This window comes from Buteo buteo, chromosome 2 (genome assembly GCF_964188355.1).
Source record: "Buteo buteo chromosome 2, bButBut1.hap1.1, whole genome shotgun sequence".
NCBI classification, from domain to species: Eukaryota; Metazoa; Chordata; class Aves; order Accipitriformes; family Accipitridae; genus Buteo; species Buteo buteo.
In genome coordinates, this window is record NC_134172.1 from 68,319,851 (window position 1) to 68,342,508 (window position 22,658).

The following is a 22,658-nucleotide window of genomic DNA, read 5'->3' on the forward strand; positions in this document are numbered from 1 at the left end:
AGAAGGGCAGTGAGCAGTGGGATGGGTGCCTGTCACGCACAGCTTGTTGTGTCCCCCGTGGGACAGCTGAGCGTGGGACAGGGACCCGGAGGCCCGCCTGCCCGTCCCCAGGGGCTTGTGGGAAAGAAGCCATTTTGCACATTGATGTGTGCATTGCTTCGCTGCAGGGATGTGGGGTCCCCGATAGCGTGGCCGTGGCCGTTCCCAAGAGTCACCTGAAATAATCAACATGGGGCAAATTGATGGGGCTATTTATTCCCAAGGCGAACCCAGCTTGGTTAACCGAGAGGTTTGTTTTTTGCATGGTAAAGCTGGGTCTTAAACTTACACTTGCTTTTTTTGCCTCTTTTTTTACTTAGTACTTAGGGAAAAACATGGGGGCAAAAATTAAAAGATGGAAAATAAGACTCCCCTAAAGCAGGGAATGCTGAAACGATCCCTTAAACCTTGCACACCTCCATCAAGGACTCTGAGCGAGCAGCGTTGCACAGATTTGCTTGTTCACTTGCAAATGCCCTTCCTGAAGCCTCGCTGCTGCCACGGGGAGCTCCCTCCCTCACCCCCAGCCCTGCGCCAAGAATGATGGCACTGCTCCCGGGGTCTCACCGATGAAGCTCAGGAGAAATACCTGCTCCAGGCTGTCAGAGGTCGCCCACCCCTCCCAGGGAAGCATGCAGCAGGGCACTGCCCTTTCTGCCCCTGCTTTGCTGGGAAGAGAAAGCTTTTTGGCAAGCAGCAGCCGAGGAGCCAGTGGCTTTGCCAGAAGCTGGCTGTGGGGGTCAGCTGTAATTAAGAGCAGGAGGTTACTGCAGGGGGTGACGGGAGAGGCTAATACCCCCTGCCAGTCACTCGAGGGTGGCAGAGGTAACTGCATCTCGGATTTATTGGCAGCCCTGCATTGCTCGGTGGCTGTTGTGGTGAGTCCCAAGGTGTTTGGGGGTTTGCTGATGCCCCAGGAGACCACTGCCCTTCCCTCAGGGGTGTAAGCGCCTTCCCACCATGGCTGCAGGGAAGATGCTGAGCCCCGTGGAGCTGGTGGGACAACGGGGAAATGGTGCGCTGGGGCTCTCAGGTCAGCGGCCTGGGGAGCTCCCGAAAGCGTGGGCTGCCGTGGCACAACACAGCACCGCACGGCCCATGGCACGGTACGGCACAGCAGGTACGGCATGGCAGGGCACGGCATGGCGCAGCAGGGCACAGTGCAACACGAGGCAGCGTGGCAGGACGTCGCGTGGCACGCCATGGTGTGGGGTGGCACTGCGTTGTACCCCGTGACATGGTGTGACGCAGCATGCCATGGCGTGGCACTGCTTGGCACGGCAGTACATGGCATGATATAAAATGCCATGGCATGATATAAAATGCCATGGCATAACACATTACATTACATTACATTACACGGCATGGCATGGCATGATATAAAATGCCATGGCATAACACATTACATTACATTGCGCGGCATGGCATGGCATGGCATGGCGCGGCATGGCATGGCATGGCATGGCACGGCGCGGCATGGCATGGCGCGGCATGGCATGGCGCGGCGCGGCGCGGCGCGGCACGGCACGGCACGGCACGGCACGGCACGGCACGGCACGGCACGGCACGGCCATACCCCAAGACCCGGCGCGCCTTTACGCCGCTTCCCCTTTAAGGCGCCCTGGCGCGCTGAGCGCCGCGGGTGGCTCAGCCAATCAGCGCAACCCACATCCTCTCCAGGGGCCGCCCCCGCCCGCCGCCGAGGGCCGCCGGGAGGCCTGTACCACTCCCGCCGCCCAGGGGAGCCGGCGCTGCCGCTTCTCTGGCAGCCCCGCTGCTGCCCGGTCCCATCCCGCCTCCCGCCCTCCCACCCCGCGGTCTGCTCTTCTCCACAGTTTCGCAGTGCCCGTAGCGGGCGTCCGTGGGGCTGAGGCCCCTTCGCAAAATACGCCGTCCCTCCCGCCTCCCCCGTGGTGCGGGCGCGATGGTGTGGGGCGGGGCGCGGGGCGGAAGCGGCGGCGTGTCCCTGGCGGCGGGCGGCATGATGGCGGCGCCGGGTGAGGCGAGGGTCGCGTTGGGGAGGGCGAGGCGGCGGGCGCGACCCTCGGTACCGCGGGGTAACTCGCTTGTCTCTCCGCAGGCCCGCGGCTGCGTCTGACGGCGGCCCTCAGCCTCCTCCTCCTCCTCGCCGGTGCCCAGGCCCTGGCCCCCAGCCACCGCCTCACCGCCCGCGACCTGGCCCGACTGAGGGCGGCGCTGGAGCGGCCCTTCGCCGACCTGCAGGCCGCCTTCTACTCCATCGTGGGCCTCGCCAGCCTGGGGGCGCGGGTGGCGGACGAAAAGGTGAGCGGTTGAGGGGCCGCCGGTGCTGCCGCTCCCCCTGCCGCCAACCCGCGCTCCGCCGGCTGCCCTGCCCGCCCGGTGCCGTGCGGCTCCGCACGAGGGTGCTTTGCTGGGTTGAGGAGCTGTAGGGGCAGCCTAGCAGCAAAAGATGAGGCATAAGGAGTTTATCTAGCCAGCTCTGCTTTGACAGGGCCGTGAGGAAAATGTAAAGCACACGTGTGTTATGTTCTTAGCGAGTATCGTAGCAAATCCCTGGTAATTACTGACAATCCTTCGGGTGTGCTAGTTGAATAAATTGCATCTTTGTCTGGGCTTTCTCACGCTTACTGCCTCTAAATGGCGGTTTCAGGGCTCGCTTCTCCATAGTCTGTTGTGATGTTACTGTAGTTATCTATTTGTTTCACTGTTTTCTGAAAAAGATTTCCACCTGTGCCACGTTTTCTTTGCTATCCTGTTAAATAGGGCTCTCATTATTTCGTTTCAGTTCCGACACCAAATTCAGCCAGGTCGCATGCTCTTGCTATTTTTCTGTATAAAATATGTTTTCTTCTGTGCAGACTAGAAACAAAGGCTTGTGGTATCAACAGGATGCTTACTGCCTTTTCGTGTCTTTAAGTGTTTCTAGTTTAAATGTTGCAGGTTGTCCTTGTAACAACCTGCTTATGTAGGCATGCCTGCTTACATGCATGTGCATGCTTACCTGTGCACCTAAGCTGTAAGCATAAGTTTGTTCTTTCCTCGTAAATTCAGCTAGTTCAGTGGTTCTAACCCATTTGGACTTCGTTTTTCTTTGAGTGTTGTGTATTTGCACCACAAACTCATAAGTGTGAGGCTCCTGAAGATGTTGCAGTTCACCACACTGCACTCCTTGCTGGTCATCTGCAGGCTAGGCTGAGAATTGCTGCTTTTGTTTATGTCAGTGTGGCTGGGTTTTTTAATAGTTCCTAGTTTTGGCAATGATAATACAGCATTTGCTTCTGCAGGTAACCAGTAATTATTTATTTGTTCCTTGAGGTTTGTGATGAGACTTTTTTCTGGACAGTGAACTTCTTTGTGGGGTGAGACTATTTAAAAGGTAGAGGTAGTAAAAATAATAGCTAGGTGTAACACTTGAACATATATCAGTATTCCTAGGTTAACTGTAGCCTGAAAATCCTGTCCTACTTGTAAAGGCCTTTATGTTCTACATACTCAAAATTATGTATAAGCAGTTAAATTCTTGGCTATTTTCTGATTAAAATGAAATCTTAGTGATCCATCTATCTAGTTGTCAGTTAATAATAAGCTGGCTACAGATTAATGAGCAGTCGTATTGTTTGCCTTCATACTGTAACTGCTTACCCAACTTTTCTTTCTGTATGCTTTGAAATTCTATATTCTGCATCCATTAATGATTATGTGTGATACACAGCTGGGAAGGAAGCCAGCCCACAGAATTTCTGTTCATCTATTCTCTATCCTGGGAGGTTTTCCCTACTAAATATACCTATGGGACTTTTATTTTGATAGGTTTTATAATTGTACTCAATTTAAATATGAATTCTGGTTGCGGTAGAGTTTATGTGAAAATCATTTATCTCTCTTAGCAGGAACCGCCTTTGTTTCTGTGCAGCATTTAGCAAAGTAGGACCTGGGGGGGGTTCTAGGCTCTTGCGGCATTGCAAATATTACTAGGGGCTTCATTTGCCTTTTTTCAGTACAAAAATGCACAGCAGTGTACCTGAAATCGTCCTAGAGTATAATTTAAATCTCCTCTCGGTGGCTTAAGTCAAGACTGTTACTGTAAGTTAACTTCTCTTTCTTCACAGGCTGCGTGCAATTTCATCAAATCGCATGTGGACTCCAGCAGTGTTGATTCTCTCTTCTATGCTGCACAGTCCATCCGCGTCCTGTCTGGCTGTGAGGTGAGTTTGGAGCCCTGACCTCTGCAGACAGATGTTACTAAGGAAGTATTTACCTTGATCTTTTTCTTGGTTTTATTTTATGCATAACTTCTACTTTTAGTGGGTTGTACTCTGTTGTGTCTTGGGTAAATAACTTGTGAAGTGTCTGGGAGTACTCTATACAAGGCAAAGTGTAATGATATAAAGCAAGTATTTGGTCAGAGTAATTCTGAGGGTTTATTTCTTGATTAAACATTGGTGGCTAAGAAAAAAGGAACCAGCACATTTTAATAGAATTCACAGCAGCTATGCCAATTAAAAACTCTTTGGGTGGATGATAAACTGGACGTAAACTGTGTATTGAAATGCTGCAATGATACAAATGCAGGTCACCCTTGCTGAATTGTGGGTGGGTTATCCAAGCCCCATTTTTCATCAGTACCACCAGCTGCTGCACAATGATGTGATGCCAGATGAAAAGCAGTAGCAGGTTACCAGGATAAATCTGAATTGTGAATTATCCTGACTAATTGATAGTTGACAGCAAAACTTGGGGATTTAATTGTTTAAACTAAAAGGTAATGAATGATAAAGGGCTTTTTCCCAGAAGCTTATAGTAGTTCACTGATCGAGTGTGTTGGTCCAGGAAGAAATTGGTGACTAGAAGGCCTTGTTTTTTCAAGTGTGAATCAATGTGTTCCCTGTGTTCTTCTGCAGGTTACCATTTCAAATGAGACCAGGGAGCTGCTGCTTGCAGCTGTCAGTGAGGATTCCTCAGTCACCCAGATCTTCCATGCTGTTGGGGCCTTGAGTGGCTTTGGCCTTCCTTTGGCATCTCAGGAAGCACTTAGTGCTCTTACTGCTCGTCTTAGCAAAGAAGAAAATGTGCTGGCGTAAGTCTTTCAGTTGGAAACGATTCACTATTGCATGTTTATGCTCTAGGCAGTTGGATTTTGGAGTAAAGGGTATTTTAACACTTAATTTTTATAATATAGATGTAGTAGAGTAGGTGCTGTGTTTTCATTTGGTGTATTTGTCCAGTTCATTATTGTCCCTCTGGGGGAATGAAAAATATGGTTTGGGGCAATTTTCTGTGTGATTTTGCAAAGGAGATTATGTATTCAGTTTAGTTCAAGAATAATGGTCAGTAAAGAGGACATATCCCAGAGAAGCCTCCTCTTTTAAAAAGATTCACAACAAATTTTTGACTTAATACCCAGCCGTGGTTCTGTGTCATTTACGGTTGCAGTAGACTTGATGCTCTTCCTCAGCCCTGTCTTTTGTACGTTGGGATGCTTGTACTGTGAGGTGGAAAAAAAGTGCCAGTAAGCAGAAGGAATCTTGGCATTTATCACCAAAGAATTAAGTAATTTGACTGTGAAATGAGAGAACAGAGCTTTCCTTAAAAGCTGGGGAAAATAAGGGAAACTTTAAAATGTGCTTTATTAATGAAAAAAATGGATTCCTGGAAGCCTCACTAGCAAGTATGGGGGTCTGTGCTGTGCAGGGATCAAAGTTTGCTTTCTTCACTGCCTTTGAATCTATGAGTTTATTGCAGAGCTGATGAAGCTAAAGTGGCGTCCCATAATGAATTCTAAGTTTCCACTGAATCACTTCAGATTCATTGTCTTGAGTCAACTGAATGCAGTAACACCTGTTTTGCACTTCATTCAGAATAGAAACTGTAGTTGCTTTGATTTGAATTATGTTTGGCTTTTAAGGAAGGAAAAAATCATACAATTGTTTGGTTTTGTTTGTTCTTGTTTAAGAACCATCCAGGCTTTGGAGACGGCATCTTACTTGTCCCAGCAGGCAGATCTAAGTGGCATTGTTGAGGAGATAGAGGTAGGAACATGCTATGCTCTCTAATTATTCAGGAATTTGTTAGACCTCTGTAGTACTGAAAGATGTATTAATGTGAAACACAAAATGAAAAACCAACCTGGCTAATTCCTTGCCTGCATGGTGTGGGTTGGCTTGGCTCTTCCTTTTAAGCAGGTATTTCTTCTGGACTTTTAACTGTTTCACAGTGGACTGAAATACAGAAAGTCATGACTTTTAAATATAATTAAATCCACTAAAGGCTGAAGGTTTCCTTTTCTTCCTGTTTCTAAATGACTATTGCAAAATATGTCAGTGATCCCAGACAGATAGTCTTTGAGTACAAGTTTAACAATAGGGTTAACTTCTGTGGATCTACTAGAATGCAATTTAAATTTTAATAACTCTTTCTGTCAGGATCTTGTTGCTCGCCTGGATGACTTGGGTGGAGTGTATCTGCAGTTCGAAGAAGGAATTGAGACTACTGCACTGTTTGTTGCTGCTGCCTATAAGCTGTCGGACCATGTGGGTACAGAGCCAGCAATGAAGGAGGTCTGTATCTGCCTTTTCCTCCCTTCCACACTGTAGCTCACAAAAAGGATCTGCCTAGTCCCTGTTGTGCAGTGCAAGATGCCGGTATAACTGGGTAGAATTTTTACTGTGAAAAATGAGCACACTCAGTGAAAAGGCACATCTCGGAGGGAATGTGAAGTAACAGAATCTAGGAGGAAATTCCACCTTCAAGATCACAGACTGAATTTGGTTTGTTTTTTTCAAATGTACAGAAGGAAATTGCAAGTGAGGTCTCGTTTTCTTTGTTTATCGAGACTAGCTGTTGAAAAACCCTCTTGTTTCAGAGTTTGTTCTGGCATTTGGCACTTGTCTAGCACTTTCCAGCATTTCAAAGTGTTTTGCAAATGTTATTTACCTGTGAGGAAATGCAGGCACCCTAGTCTGGGGTGCCCAAAAGGGAGACAATATTAGTACCATATGCCTGCGGGAATCCAGATACAAAAACTTGTTGTCTAAAATGAAAGACTGTTAGAAATTCCTTTTGAGCTTGATTAAGCTAGAAATCATTACTGCAAGCTATCCACTTAGTAATTTTTTTCAACAAGTTAACTGAGTTAGAGGTACTTTTGATTGAGAATGGCAGCTCCCTAAAGCACAAGCCAAAGTGGCAGGGTTGAGACAGAAGCCAGTGTAAGACATCTGAGTTCATTCCTGGCTCTCTTCCATGCTGCTGCCAAACTGACTAATGCAAAGTAATTTTGATGTCATTTTTGAGGTGGTGATTCTGCTACACACAATTCAAACTGTCAGCATCCAAATGATGTTTAAAAAAAAGACCAATTAAGGAAAATTGTTTAGTGTTGTTTCAGAATTGTGCTGTCGGAAGTGCTATTGTTGGGGCTTAAAGCTTTATCTCTTGTGAATGGTGAGAGTGCCTCCAGAATGCCACAAAACTTTCTTTTAAAATTAACATGTAGTATTTGAAAAAATAGCTCCCTTGTTTTTCCCCACAATTTAAATGAGAGTGTCAGTTGCTGATTAGGGTCTGGAGCTATGCCATGCCCTCCATATAAAAGAAAAACACTGCAGGATTTGCACTATGCAGGAGTTTTGTGGTGTTTGTCTTGATGCTTTCTCTAGTTCTGATGTACATTGGTGTTCATTAATACAAGTAGGAGGGTGAAAATTTGATATGCAGTGGGCTTCATTTAAAAGTGCTTTGTAGGTTACTAAATTGTATGTCTGTTGCTTTATTTGGGATTGTCTTTGATTATTCTAATTTCTGAACAGAATTTAGCCCACAATTCTTTTCTTGAATTAAAGTACAGGTAACCAATCCCTCTGTTTTCCAGACTAACAGGGAGTGATGGAAGAATCTGAATAATATGGCATACTCTGCAAAGTGTGGCACAGATGCACTAACCCTACAAAGTCAGACTGCAAAACCAGCTGGGGGATGTGGTCCCACTCCAACTTTGGAGAGGACAGATTAGCTTTGGCACATCCCAGAGCCAGAGCTGGCTCTGTGCTCCTGGTGGTACTGCTTTAAAGCTAATCCTCTTACCTTGAGGACACTGCTGAGCCTAAGGGGATAAGCCTGCATGGGCCTAGACTGGCTCCTTCCAGAGCCATTAGGATGCTTTGCATCACCACTCTGTGGCCTTCCCAGCTTGGCAGGTAGCCAGGACATGTAGCCTAGTCCTCCTCCACTGTATGAAGACAATTGTATGGCTCCCGGAGCCAAATTATCTTTTTGCAGCTGCACGCAGTCTGGATAGCTGAGCTGACGGCATCTTCCGTTCTGAAACATGTAGTTTGAAGAGGTAGATCCAAATTCCGTTTTTGGAAGTTTTCAGCACAATTACAGCAATTGTGGTTGGAACCTCCCAGCCAAGAATAAGAATGCTAATGTGCCATTCAAAAAGTAGTTAATTTTGGGTTACCTCATAACTTGAGTTATTTTTAAAGCAAGTGGGAAGTTAAACAGCCTTTATGAACGATGTTTTTATTAATAACATTATACGGAGCCAGTCTGCAATGTTGTGGTAAGCTGCTGGTGCTTGTATGTGATTTGCTTTTCCTCTTTCAGGATCAAATTATCCAGTTGATGAATGCAATTTTTAGCAAGAAAAACTTTGAGACACTCTCAGAGGCCTTCAGTGTTGCTTGTGCCGCAGGTTCTTTATCCCAGAACCGCTACCACTTGCCTGTCATTATTGTCCCCGATGGGCCTGCAGCTGTATCTCACCATCAGCCCATACTCAGGGTGAGTCCTTAGCCCCAAATCTTAACTCATCTCTTGGCTCAGTCTTTAGTATTGTAGGTCTGGGATGACTGAATGTGCAAGGTGATGTCTTTCATTTTTAGCTCCAGGACTCAGGTTCCAGTAGATCTGGGGTTTTAGTGCTTTTATGAAGCGATTCTTCAGAACCTCTGCTTACCCAGGGCTTACCAGACACTACCTTGAGAAGGCACTGTGGAAGTCAGCTCTGCTGATTACAAGTTTAGCTTTCCCAATTATGTTAGAAAGAATTAGGTGAATCTGGGATGCTGGACCAGGGAGAATTCTGTGTGTATAATACAGAGGGGTAGTGAGTTGTCTGTGCTCCCACATTCCTTCTGGGAGAAATGGTTTCATGGAAATTCTTGATTTTTTTTCTTGTAGCTACAAGTGACCAATGTTATGTCCCAGCCACTGACTCAAGCTTCTGTAAAGCTCGACTATGCCAAGTCTGCATCTACCAAAGCTACTGTCCTTCAACAGAGAGAATTTGCTCTCTCAGGGTAAGAAATCTTATTTTTACAGTTTGTAAGGCAAACAGGTGTTACTTAAACAGTGTCGGACTTATTTTCCTTATGTGTTCTTCCACCAGAGAAGTGTTTGTGTGATTGAAAATTCAAAATGCTGTAGTTGCATTTTGTTGGTAACAGGTGACTGAGCACATTTGGTAGTGATGGTGAATTTCTGTTGCTTTTTCTTTTGATTGGGAGTGGGAAATTGCAATGTTCTCCTGATTTCGGGGGAGCTTTGAAGAATTCTTTTCCTGCTGCACTTAGCAGTGTTAGTTTTGTGCTGCATTTGTCTGTTTGTCTGCTTAACCTAGCATATTTGGAGACTTCTTGGTAGCAAGATGTTACCTATTTGTAGGTTGCTGTTAGTATCCTAGAGGATACTTAGCACCTTGCTTTTTCTGTTATAGAGACGTCTTTGAGCTGAACTTCATGAATGCAAAACCTGCAAGTGGATATTATGATTTCTCTATCAGTGTTGATGGAGATAAGCGATTTATTGCTAACAAAGTTGAGGTGGGTATGCTTTTTGATGGAATTTTAGTTGTGTGCCTATTCACTGAAACAGCTTTTTATTTATACCTGTTAAGGATGTCATATGGCTTTTTTATCCCATGTTTTTCTGTAATGCATTGGATTTTGACTCAGGATTATGACCAGTAACCATATTAATATATGATCAAAAGAGATTCATTTAAATTTCAAAACTGACCTATCACTTAGATGCTGATCTGACAGCATATGAACAAAGGCTAACAGTGGAGGTATTTATATAGCAGCCCAAAGCAGCTATGCAAAAACGATTGCTAAGAATGTTAGTTCTTCAGAGCATTCAAGATTTGAGTCTCTAAACCTCAAGGCCTGGCAAGCAGTTATCTGGTGATTGCCTGATGTATGGAAGCGGAGCATTTGTATAAGCTCTAGAGCTTTAGAAAAAAGTCAAAGGTGTCTTTTGGCATCTCCTAACTGTGTATATGGTGATGCTTTTGCAGTGGAGAGACAGCAACCAAAGCAAATGCAAATGAAGTCTTCATTTCATGCATACATACACCCTTTTTGGTGGCAAAAGCTGTTACACCACATGTTTCTAAAGAAGAGTTGTATATAAATACTCAGAGTTTTACTTTCCTCACATTTGTTACAGTGAGAAGAATGTGATCTCTGTGACTATTCATGTAGTCACCCCCAGTGTCAACAGCTGAGAATGTTCTTCTTCAATGATGTCTATTCCCAGGGTTAGTTTTTGCCCTCAATCGCATATTTAAGGAAAAGATTAGCTTTTAAAGTCTTCCAACATAGTCGGCTTGGAGTAGGGGAAGGCGCTTATTTACAACTGCTGACCTTTACACTGTGTATCAAATTGACGTTGTCATTGTAGTAGTAATGGCACTTAGGAGTGTCAAAAGGGGATTGATTGGTCCTGCTTAAGCTCACTGCTGGCACACAGAGGTACCAGTAGGAATGTATTAACGCTGTGGTGGCTTTGTGTGAACCGCTTCTAATAAGACACATTGTTACGGGGGAGGACTGCTGGGGGAACTGCTTTTTTTCCTTACTGTTATTAGCATTAATTGTCCTTAATGCACCATCGTTTTGACAGTAATGAGCTAAACCAGTGGGTTATTACTCCGGCAGAGACTACATTTCCTGGCATTAAAATATTTCAGAGATGTTTGTGTACTGTTCAGTTGGAGGGGCTGTGTGCAGCAGGTCTGAGTTGCCTTCATTTAACTTTTTTAAAATTAATATTTCATTAGTCCATCTTCCTTTACTCCCATCTTGGAACAAACTAAGGCCTTACTAAAGTTAGCCTGAATAGTCTACATGTTAATGGATCCATTTTCAGGGGTAACCTCTATCTTAAATTACACTTTTTGTTGTAAGGGAACTGCCAGAATTGTGTGTGTTTGAAGTCTGACCTGAATAGTTTAGTTTATGTTTTTACATATTTTTTTCACAGGTTCCCTGTGAATTATTTTTCAGAGTGAGGGTGTGGGGCTGGTGCACATGAGCAAACCTGTAATAACAAATTGTAGTATATGATGAAAAATATCTTGGCAATGAAACTTTAATTCTCCAGGGGAGCATTTGTAAGCTGTGAGAACAAGTATGCTAATTAAAAACTACAGACTGCAGTAACTGCTTATGTTTGAGAGAGGGACTGAAATCAGTCAAAACGCACTGAGATTCACTGCCTAGATGGTCTGTGGTTTGGAACTGGGGAGAGGGCAGGAAGTAATTTCGCTGCTTAGGCTTTATACTGCCTTTAGTGCAAGGGAGTGTGATAAATGACAGGGCCTTATTGGCTGCCCTATGCTGAGTGATAAATGCTGTGACTGAAGGAAAGCTTGCTGAACAAAGTGCAGGTCTGGAGGAATGCTTTGGCTTTTGCCTGCTGGTAATAAAATCAGCAGAAACCTGTTAGACTTTAGGAGCCAACAAAGGCATAATTGGTTGCTGTCTGGAGACCTCTCTCATCTCAAATTGCTATCCAGTAAGCAGAAGTGCATGTGCACGTGCAGTTTTAAGTTGTATTGTATGTGATGTAATCTTTAATAGCTAGTTTCTGCTAGTTCAAAAGGAAAACTAGTTGGATCTGGATAGTTGGACTGTTTCATTAAAAACAATTTTCCAAAGGGCAGCTAACTCCAGCATGACTGAGAAGCTGGTGTCTTCAGAGCTGGCTAATTGTGCAGGGAGAAAGGGGATGGGTTAGGGTTAATGACTGATGTAGGAGCTTTGCCAGAAGGTAAATTGCGGTAGATCCTTCTGCTCAGGTTAGATTCTGGTTTTGGCTTAGTGTAAGACCCTCTTTGGGGAAGGGGACAGAAGAGCTAAAGCTTCTGCAGTGAACTTGACCACAATTAGTACATATAAAGTGCTCTGAGTAATTTTCAGTTGTGTTTTGTTGCAGCTGAAAGTAAAAGTTTCCACAGAAGTTGGGATTACTAATGTAGATCTTTCTACCGTGGATAAAGATCAGAGCATTGCGCCAAAAACAACCAGGTAAAACAATTCAGTGTGTGTGATCCTTTAATGGGCAACTCTGGCTCTAGACTGGAGGTCTTCTGAGCTTTACCTAATTCAGCTAAACGAGAGGAATCTTGTATTGGAATAACTACAGAGTTATACACGTGCTGTTTCTCTTAAACCTGTAAGTTCATTGGGAGAATACTGATTATTTTTATAGGTGATTTTCCTTAATGCTGAAATAAGTACTAAGAGAAGCCAGGCAACCTGAGTCTTCTGTTCCTTTGCTGGCACCTCTCCATAGCGAAAGCAAGTTAAAAGAATTGTGTTAATGTTTCTGGCATTATTGGGCTCCGGTAGAGATGCTCTAAAGCAACATGTACACTGTATTTGGGGGTGTGGCTGTACCGTTGCTAGGTGTACTTGAACTTAATGTAATCGGTTTTTTAACTGACATCAGTTAGAATGTAATGTATGGAATTTAACTTAGGTTACACAGCCTCACTGAGGCTACTCTGTGTGTGTGTTGATACAGCCTTCCTATGCTGAAGTTTGAGTGTCTGTTTTTTTCTGTTCTGCTGCCATCACACCTTTGGTTGTAACATAGCCTTGGTTAAACGGAATGTGGGGTGTGGTATTAGCAAAACCTTCTGGTGTTCCTTTGAACCTTAAAACAAACAACCATTTTACTTGAAAATGGGCAAGGTACGTAGCTCACAAAAATCCTGTTAAAAAAATTCCATTCATTTCTTTTCATTAAATTTATGGTGGAAGAGAAAGACATATTAGTTCATCTGACTTTTTGATAAAATAGCTAATCTATGCTGAGTAGACTGCAGTACTGCTAGACAGGCTTGCATGCCTCGGTTTCTTTGAATGCTGGGCGTTCTCTTGGAAGATCACCTCCATTCTGTTTGATTTTTTTCCTCCTAGGGTAGCTTACCCAGCCAAAGCCAAGGGTTCATTCACTGCTGACAGCCATCAGAATTTTGCTTTATCCTTCCAGCTGATAGATGTGAACAGTGGAGCTGAACTCATCCCTCACCAGGTTAGGACAAATTTTTGTCATTGCTGTGTCACTGAGATGTTCCATCTTGAAGCATCTGAGGTGATGGTTGCTCTTGAAAAGATTTGATAGGTTTTGAGAAACCTTATGTTTCTGACATGGACTGTGAAAGATCACTGGTCTTGGTAGATGGAAAGTGGATTCAGTTCATTTATTTTGGCTGTATGTTAAATGAAGCCTCTTCTGGCTCTGGTATTGTGTCTTATTTAACTCAACAAAATGCATGCAGGTAGCCTGCACTGTAAAAGCACACTTCTGCTTTTTTTAATATAGATTGTTTGCTGAAAAAATCCTTGAATTTAGACTTTCTTTAAAATTCTATGTTTTCTGTATAAAATAGAAAAAAATGGGGAAAAAAAAACAACAAAAAAATGTATGTATACATCCCTGTTGTGTGCTGTTGCATATACCATGTTGAGTAACATTCAGTATATTGCCCTGTACCCCAAGCGGGCCACTGGATGGGCTTGGTCCTGTGTTAATGTGGTTACTCAAAGAGACATAGAACTTTGCTGATTTGCAAGGGTCTAAACACCCAGGCTCCCAGGTTATATTCCAACTTTTGTTAATGTCGTGCTTTTTGATTTGGGGATAAATCTCTCATTTTGCCAGCATTTGTAAATGCACTATGAGATAATCCAGAAGTGTTACAACCTTTCCTTTCAGACTTTTGTCCGACTTCACAACCAAAAGACTGGCCAGGAGGTAGTGTTTGTTGCAGAACCAGATAGCAAGAACGTATACAAGTTTGAACTGGATACTTCTGAAAGAAAGACTGAATTTGACTCTGCCTCTGGTACCTACACTCTTTACTTGATAATTGGAGATGCCACTCTGGAAAATCCAATCCTGTGGAATGTGGTATGTAGCTGGAAGTGTGGTGATGTGGTTTTGAGATTACTGGCAGTCTAACAGGAGGTCTTGGTACAGGTGTGGAAGAAAAAAGCTCAAATGTTTCATTCTTTGTAGTGAAACAGAATCTTTTGGCCATTTATGGGCTCTGAGGTTTGCTGTTCATTTTAAGTTTTTAAGCAAACATCAAAGCAGGACAGAAAAGAACATTCATTTCATCATGTGGTGGAACAGAAACTTCAGAATGTTTATGGGTTTGATTTTAATTTCACAGCAAACACTTCAAGGTTTAGCCTTTCTGTGCTTGCTGTGCTGGAAATTAAGTCCAATTCTTAGTGATGGGTGAATGGCATTATTGCCTCTGTTTAGGAGAAATTGCTTCTTAAAAAATCTGATGGGTTTTTCCTTGGTTTCCTTTAAAAATCATGTCAATCATAGATTGACAAATAAGGAAATAGGCCACAGTAATGCAATAGGTTTTGTAAAACTTTTAATATATTAAGGTCAAACTTAATGAAGCTGCATGATTTCATTTCAGGCTGATGTTGTGATCAAATTCCCAGAAGAGGATGCACCATCCACAGTTCAGTCCAAGAACATCTTTGTTCCCAAACCTGAAATCCAGGTACAGTCAAAAACAAAATTTATGTGCAGAGATGGGGGGCTAGTCCTACTAGTATTATTTGTTCTCATCATAATTTATTTTTGAAAAGTAATCTCTCATTAAAAAAAATTAACACTGTGTAAGTAATGTAATTAAAGGAAGACCAGAGCTACAGCTTAATGGAAAGAAATTTGTTGCAGTCCTCTGGAGTATGAATAAATAAGCTGTGTCCTACCTGTGAGAGAGCAACTGATGTCACTGAGAAGGTTCAAACATGAAAATTTGACTAGGTAAGCACCACCAGAAAGCTCTTTGCTTCTGAAGATTTCTCTTGCTTCATTCCAGCCATCGGTGCTGATGACAAACTAGCAAGTGCTTCTGTGAGTGCAAGGAAAAGTTAACTTTGCAGGAGATCTGATGTGCAGAGACTGGAACAGACACTAAAGACTCAGTCTTTGCCTTAAGAGGAATGCTTATCATCCAAAGGAACGTCTGGGAACAGCACCAGGGCTGTACCTGGTCCTCTGGGGAGCCGAGAAGCTGCTCTGTTGGAGTACTACTTACAAGTTGGTTTTGTTTGTTTGCAGCACCTCTTCAGGGAACCTGAGAAGAGGCCTCCCACTGTGGTATCTAACACTTTCACAGCATTGATTCTCTCCCCGCTGCTTTTGCTGCTCATTCTGGTGAGTGAACTGGGCCACAGAAGAAGAAAATTTTTTCCCCTCCAGTCAAAAGTCACTTATGAGGTTGGCCAGCTAAACTTCGTATTTAAAACTCTTGGTTAATTATGACTAGCACAGCAGTGCTGGAGTCATAGCTAGCAAATGTCAGTGCAGAGTGTTGGTCTGGTATTGTCTCTTTCCTCAACTGTTTTTTAGTTTATAGTCAAAACAGAAAAACACTGCTGCCAGGTAGAAGTAGGTGGGGTGAGTTTTTCCAGTGTGCTTCTGCTAGGGATGTTGGGTAGCAGTGGGCAGATAAAGTTATAACTAACATTAGACTTCCACGGGGAAAAAAGCAGTGATTCTGCCTCGCACTTAATATATTATCACAAAATCTGTGTTACTTAATCCTGTCAGATTGGTTCCCATTTATGGACATAATTAATACTGCTGTGTCTGTAGTTGAAACATCTACTGCTACTCACTGTATCACCAGATCAGTGTTTTGAACTTAATGCAATACAAAATCTCATCTAGTCAAGTTAAATTACTCCTTATTTGGAGGATGAAACTTATCCCTTATTTGCTTGGCAGTAATTTCCCATTAGCTAGTCTCACTGAAAGCTGGCATTCAGATAGTCATGTCCACTGGTCTCTGGAGTTCACAATATGCATGTTGATGACACTTTAATGAAAAATCTCATTGCTACTGTTCCTGTTTCCCATCCTGCATGCCTTTCTCTTTTCTACTCTAAAAACTGCAATTGTTCTTATGAGAAAACATCTTGTATCTGTAGCTGTTCTTTGGTGAGTCCAAAACTAGAACCTTACCTTTTTTTGTCTTTTTAATTGAAATTAATACAGCTGGATAGAAATAGCAATGTTTATTTTTCTGGAAAATGTAGATTTTGAGCAATATCCAAATCTCATCAGTTTAAGAAAGGTAATCGAGGAACTTCATTTGAGCAGTCAGAGGCAGAAGGAGAAATTTTCACTAAAGGAACTCAACAGTGTTGTCTAGCAAAATTACTACTCTGTCCTCTTGTAGTGGTAAACAAGTGCTTCTGTAGAGAATACGCTGTATTCATTGAAGAACTTAAAGCAAACAGGCTTGAAAGATACTGGAGTTTAAAACAAAAGCTTGTGTTTACAAGGCTGTTGTAACTCAGGTTTTATTTCTTTTCCTTTTAGTGGATAAAGATAGGTGCCAACATCTCCAACTTCAGCTTTGCTCCCAGCACCATTGTTTTTCACATGGGACATGCTGGTAAGTGTCAGAGGCTTTCTGCTTTGTTTGACCTTCTCACCTGGGAGTTACAGATGAGAGCCCTGGTGGTTAATGGGCTTGCAGTCTATTAACTATAATGACATAATAGCATAACATTTGTTCTCTTGTTTTCATCTGTCTTCCTGCTTTTCGTGATTGTTAATATGGTGATAAACCTGTTTTGGCCATCAGCTTATAACAGCCATCATTATCTGGGCTCCTTTCTCACACCATTTATCTGTACTTAATAGAACTTATTTCCAAAGGTCACACTTTCTTTATTGCATGTTTATCCTTTGTAAGCAGGGAGTTTCTGTGAGGATTGAAACCTGTGGGACTGCTGTCTACAGTGAAAGACTACATCTTTTCTTTAAAGCTCTTCCTGTGAAAGCTGCTCTTGTTCTTTGGCTGGACCAATTTTTTTTCATCAATTTTATTGTGCCCTTGGTTGCACAGTTATTTACTGTCTTGGTAGAATTTCAAAAACATAGCAGGCTGGGAGAACATTGGATCTGCTGTTTCCCAAATGAGAGTGTGTTGCTTAATCCAAGCCACTTTCCCTGGAAGCTTTAAAAAGCTGTAAGCTCCTACGGATGTGCAAAGGTTAATATCCTCTGTTGAAATCCAGAGTATCCTCCTCCTTTTAATAGCCCTTAATGTCTATAATACATCCATAATTCTGCCACAAGAGGATTGGTTGTGAGCCATCAGTGTCACATTTCCTCCAGTATGGAGACCCAGATGTCTTCTTTCCCTGGCAACAACGTATAGTCTTTAGATCTGCCATTTCAGATCTTCAGAGACAAGATAGAAACCAAATGCTTAGGCCTGGCAGTACAACATAACAATAGTTCTGAGGATGAATGCTTGGTCTTCGAAACGCAATTTCAGACATGGGTTCTGTCTTTTTTTCACAGCAATGTTGGGACTCATGTATGTCTACTGGACTCAGCTCAACATGTTCCAGACTCTGAAGTACTTGGCCATTTTGGGTGGCATCACATTCCTGGCAGGCAATAGGATGCTGGCTCAGAAAGCAGTAAAACGGTAAGTCAGGGATGGATGCGTTGGTGGGAGAAATCGGTGGGGAGGGGATCACATCGATGCTATCGTGTGTCAGTAACTAATACAGTAATGAACGCTGCTTTTGGTTCTTAGATCTTGTGTGTGGGGATGGGCTGCTCAGTCCCAGTTTCATGCCTGTTTTCAGAATAAGGGCTTGAACTGCCTAAGGCGTTGAGGTGCTGCTAGTGAGATGCAGCTAACTGATCCTTCAGAGAGAATGGTCCACATGGCCACTTGCTGAAGCGATCAGGCACATGGAGAAAGCAAAGGGTGTAAGTATGTTCACTTTGACAGGGGGAAACCCATTCACTGACAAATTTGTTGTAGTACATGATACATCAAGCTCTTAGAATATTGTTAGATAATGAAAGCCACCGTAAGTGCAGAAGAGGCCCAACTCTTCTGTAGCTCTGCTTGTGAGATAAGTTTTGAGAGGAAGAAGGTAAGGCAGGGTTATCTTACTGCTGTCTTCCCCTACCTAAAGGAGGATTCTAGAGAAAAGGGAAGCAGATGCCTATTGGAGGTGTGCAGCAACAGACAAAGGGCAACACATGCAGGCAAAACCAGGGAGAATTCTCATAAACATTAGGGATACAACGATCATTTCTGTACTCGCATTGGACTGATTCTTCACACTTATGCCTTCTGCCACACAGTGTCTCGTGAATGTGCCATAGCTTAGGTAGCCTGCAGGCAGTTTGTTGACCCCAGCTTCCAATACAGTGCATTAATTAGAGGTCGAACTGTTCCCTCTCCATCACTTATGCCATGTGGGGTTTACATGTGAGACTTAAGTTTTAGCCCTTTTGTACTGATGTAGAGTTTGGCTTTGAAGATGATCTTACTGACCTGCTTTGCCATGAAACCTGTGCTTTTCTTACTTTCCCCTTTTTGAGCCACTAGGAGTTGTTTATCCTTGCATACCTATTTGCATAGATATCCCTGGGTTCTCGCTTTTTTTGATTACACTGTATTAAAACCAGGACAAGAGCTGTAAAAAACCACAAGAATATAATTTTCAGGGGGTTTGCATTGATTCGTTGTCTTTAAAACATCTCTACTTGCATGGCTGTAGCAGGAAGGATGATTATTGTAATTAACCCTTTCAATACCATCCTCCCAGCTTTCTCAAGCCTTGCTCCCTTGGATGTCCAGCCCTCTCCACTGTGGCACTTTATCTTGTTAGCATAACAGTTTCTACTGGGATTTTGTTGCCAATGGGGCTATGTTATGTCATTTAATAATATTTCCTTTTTAATTTAAAGAGTAATGATAAAATCATTATTAATTACAGATTGCCTAGGATACAGATTTGGGGAAAAATAATACAATGAAGCTTACTTCTAAGCGTCTTTGCTCAACCAGGGCTTCTGTTAGCACATAAATGCAAGTGGTTGGTTCCTACTTCAAAACACTGCAGGGGGTGTCTGCATGCTTTTTCATTGTAAATGATATGAAGCTGCAACTACAATGGCAAATTTGAAAGTAAAACTTCTACCTTAGGCTAAAGTTAAACCCTTTGTACATGACTTTAAAGTTCAAAAAGACATCTTTTTGTTAACACGCTGCTAGCTTGTCTCAGATGTTGAAGTGCAGTGATAATTAACTAGATTGCACTTTGAGGCAGAGCTGCTGTTCCACTATGGAGACCGCTGGCGGGTGTGGGAAGGGGACTGTATAAACCATCTTTTTACAGAAGTTACCAGAAGGCCTGGTTTTGTTTTTTGCATTTCTGTCACTGGCTCTGGTTCCTGGAGCAAGGCTGCTTTCCTCCTTACTATCTTCTCTGAACCTTTCTTCCTCTCTCCTTTTGGCAGGATCGCTGCAGAGCAGAGCAGTAGGTTGGCAAAGTATAGAACGCTGCGGTAAAAGGGGGTTTTGCTAGTGACCAGCTCTTCTAGAAGTAAGGGCCTTTTTGGAATTGGCCTTTCCTGGGCATGCTGCCTGTTTCATTTCACTTCATCACTCACTCCTTGTACAAAAAGATACTGAGCTGAAGCTGCTTCCTTCCGACATCACTTACTGGGCTTTAAATCAGTCCTTGTGTGTCCTTGGCTACCGCCGGGTTTGCATATTAGCAGTACATGTCCTCTGAGACTAAATTGCCTTTGTGTGATTTCCTTAATCATCTGAAGTCTGTATGGTAATATGTGCACATGTGAATATGCTGTCTGGGACGGCAAGCAATCAGGTGACAAAATAAACCTAGTTTAAGCAGTATTGTTCCTGTAAATAAATTATTAGTTATGTCTGCTGTTCCCATCCTGCTGTTGGTACTCCCTATCCCCATCTGCAGTATTCTGGTTATTCAGCTGCCAGCCACTCTGACTGCTGAATTATGTCCTCACTTGGGGTGGTGAGAGCTCTGTGTGCCCCAGAGCCAGGTCAGCACCACCTCCTTCAGCTGGTAACATGACCCAATCCAGGGTTCACCCTCCTGTTAGACTGAACTGGTCATGATGGCTCAGGCAGCAGCAGTAGCCAGCTCCCTCCATTCAATACAGTCATCTGATAGGTCTCCATTATAATTTACTAGTGCAAAGCCCTTTGTTTCCTTTCATTCTGAGCAGGTAAGGTCCCAGTTTGCTATATCCACAGTGGCGTAGGAGGCAGGACTGCCTGTCGTTCTGTATGCTGCCCAACTCTGAATGTGTGTGTGGCTTCATTTCTCATTGAGTGCACTGTTTTGTTTTGGGGAAGGGAGAGAGCATCTGGGACAAGTCCTGTGATGAGACTGAAATCACTGTGCAACATGCTGTACTGGTACATCTCATGAGCGTCTGCTTTCTCTCATGTTCATAGTCAGTGCTCCAGGCACACACACAGACAATGCATTGAACGGAGCTCAGTGTGGTGCAATACAAAACCAGCGTGGGTGGTTGTGTCACAGAAACAATGTGCACTGTGGTATAAGCCTCTGTCTGCAGATCAGATAGTATGGTGGATGGTTTCATGAAAATTACCTGGCATCATGTCCCATAGAAAAACACCCTGTTACTATCTCTTCTCTCCCTGGAATGTTTTGAGGTATTTGAGCACAGAACAAGCCATGACAAGTAACTGGAGAGGAATGGGAGATGGCTGTCACTTGTTCTAGTAGATGAATGCTGGCTGCATCCTGGCTGTGTTTGCTGGTGCTGTTCTGGTCTCCGGACACTTCTTTTTACCATAGCTTTGGGCCAGTGGTTTTCATGTTTTTAGTGGCCTGTTACCAAATGCCTCACGAGTGTGTTCTCAATAGCTTGCATGTTTTCTGTTTCTCAGCCTGGTATTTTAACTGCTTAATTCCCCATGGGCTGTGAGTAATCCTGGAAGATCTTGCAAATAACTTATTATCCACAAACCATAAGTTAGGTTTTGCTGCCATGTGCAGTCACAAGCATTTGTCCTTACTGCTGGGTTTTCTAATGCCCCAGATACATCAGTTAAGACTATTGTTACCAGCTTCTAGGGCTGGACTGTCAGGTGCTCAGCATTCATCATTATGCCTGTGTCTGGCATCTTCGAAAGGAAAAGGACCCCAAAAAGATGGGTCTGCTGTGCCCACATTAGACCACTTCGTCTTCTTGGGGACATGAAGATCTTTTCTTTGTGTTTACATGGGCCACCTGATTCCAAATGGGTGGATTGGCCCTTTCTAAAGTAGAAGAGCAGTTAAGGTACCTGCAGACTTTGTATTCAGCCCTGCTTTTTTGTTCAGTTCTGTAATTTACAAGGCTCATTCATCCCTTTTGCACCAGAAACTAACCTTCATTTTGACTGACCGTTTCCATCCTCCTCGAATTCAGTCCTCCGTTCCATTGCAGTACTGGTTTTATCACTCTAATAAGCTTCCTTTGAGAGAATGAGGGGTCTTGGGACACTTTTACTGTGCAAGGAAGTGCTTTGTTGCCTGGAAGAGTTAATTTTTTTGGATTTTTCTTTCCAGGACACACTAGTACCAGAAGAATGGAAGAAATGGGGAAAAACAAAGCAAATGCCTTCAGAACAGAAGTGAATAAATAACTGAAAGACCAGAAGAAGGAAGGCAGAAGCAGATTTTTTTTATATATATATTAAGTCAAAAGGGTGCCAGTTATACTTTTTTAAAAATTTGATTTTCATTGTTGTGTTCATGCTACTTGAGTGCTTTTCATATGAACCCGGAAAACCCTTTTTTCCCTGGATCCTCCCCCCTTTTTCTCCCAGGACATTTGAATTTCCTTTAGAAAAAAAGGAAAAAAATTCTGCCTTTTCCCTCATCCTAAATGATTTGTGAATAAAGAGGAAAGAATGGTCCTGAATTTTGTTTTTTTGGCTGTCTTGGAGACTGTGATTGGAAGTTGGGGTCACATGAGAATGAAAAGAGCTTTTTTTGGTGGGTAATTTTGTGTATGAGTCATTGCTGTGTGAAGGTTCCTGTTCTTTCATGTCCTTTTCCAGAGGGACATGTTTATTGGGGGGAGCTTCCTGTTCCTCCCTGTCCCTTGTGTGACACTGTCGTCTGCATTTCTCTGCTAGTGGCTGTTCTCTGGGACTCCAGGATGGTACTAGGCTGGGCTGTGCTGAGTTGCTGTGTGCCCTCAGGGCTCAGGCAGGAGGAGTCCTCGGAGCCTGGCCCCCTTGCAGGGAGCCAGCTGTGGTGCTGGTGTGCCTGGCTGTGTCTGACCCTGACAGGTTTGCTGGGTCCCTGGAGTGGGTTCACTTTCTTTCCAGCCTCTGGAAGTAACCTTTTCACTCCAAATATGAGTTTGAGGTTATTGCCTCTGTTCTTCTATGAAACCGAATGCCAGGAATCTGCTGGTTGCTGTGTGGCCATGTTTGAGTTACTTGAGCTCTAACTTAATTACTACCTTCAAGACCA

The 22,658-nt window shown here is 43.5% G+C and overlaps 1 protein-coding gene across 2 annotated transcripts; it reads left to right on the forward strand.

The window, feature by feature from the left end:
- Window positions 1-1,963: 1,963 nt before the first annotated feature.
- RPN2 (ribophorin II) lies at window positions 1,964-22,093 on the forward strand. 2 transcript variants are annotated; one of them, XM_075059460.1, is made up of 18 exons: window positions 1,964-2,036; window positions 2,120-2,322; window positions 4,131-4,226; window positions 4,923-5,098; window positions 5,975-6,050; window positions 6,444-6,578; window positions 8,629-8,805; window positions 9,205-9,323; window positions 9,740-9,845; window positions 12,244-12,335; window positions 13,233-13,347; window positions 14,032-14,226; window positions 14,756-14,842; window positions 15,409-15,504; window positions 16,675-16,750; window positions 17,668-17,797; window positions 19,633-19,718; window positions 21,744-22,093. In XM_075059460.1, the coding sequence occupies exons 1-17, from the start codon at window positions 1,964-1,966 to the stop codon at window positions 19,682-19,684; spliced, it is 2,004 nt and encodes a 667-aa protein (XP_074915561.1). In that variant the 3' UTR covers window positions 19,685-19,718; window positions 21,744-22,093. The 2 variants fall into 2 exon arrangements, with proteins under 2 accessions (XP_074915561.1, XP_074915571.1); XM_075059470.1 differs by lacking the exon at window positions 19,633-19,718.
- The last annotated feature ends 565 nt before the right edge of the window (window positions 22,094-22,658 follow it).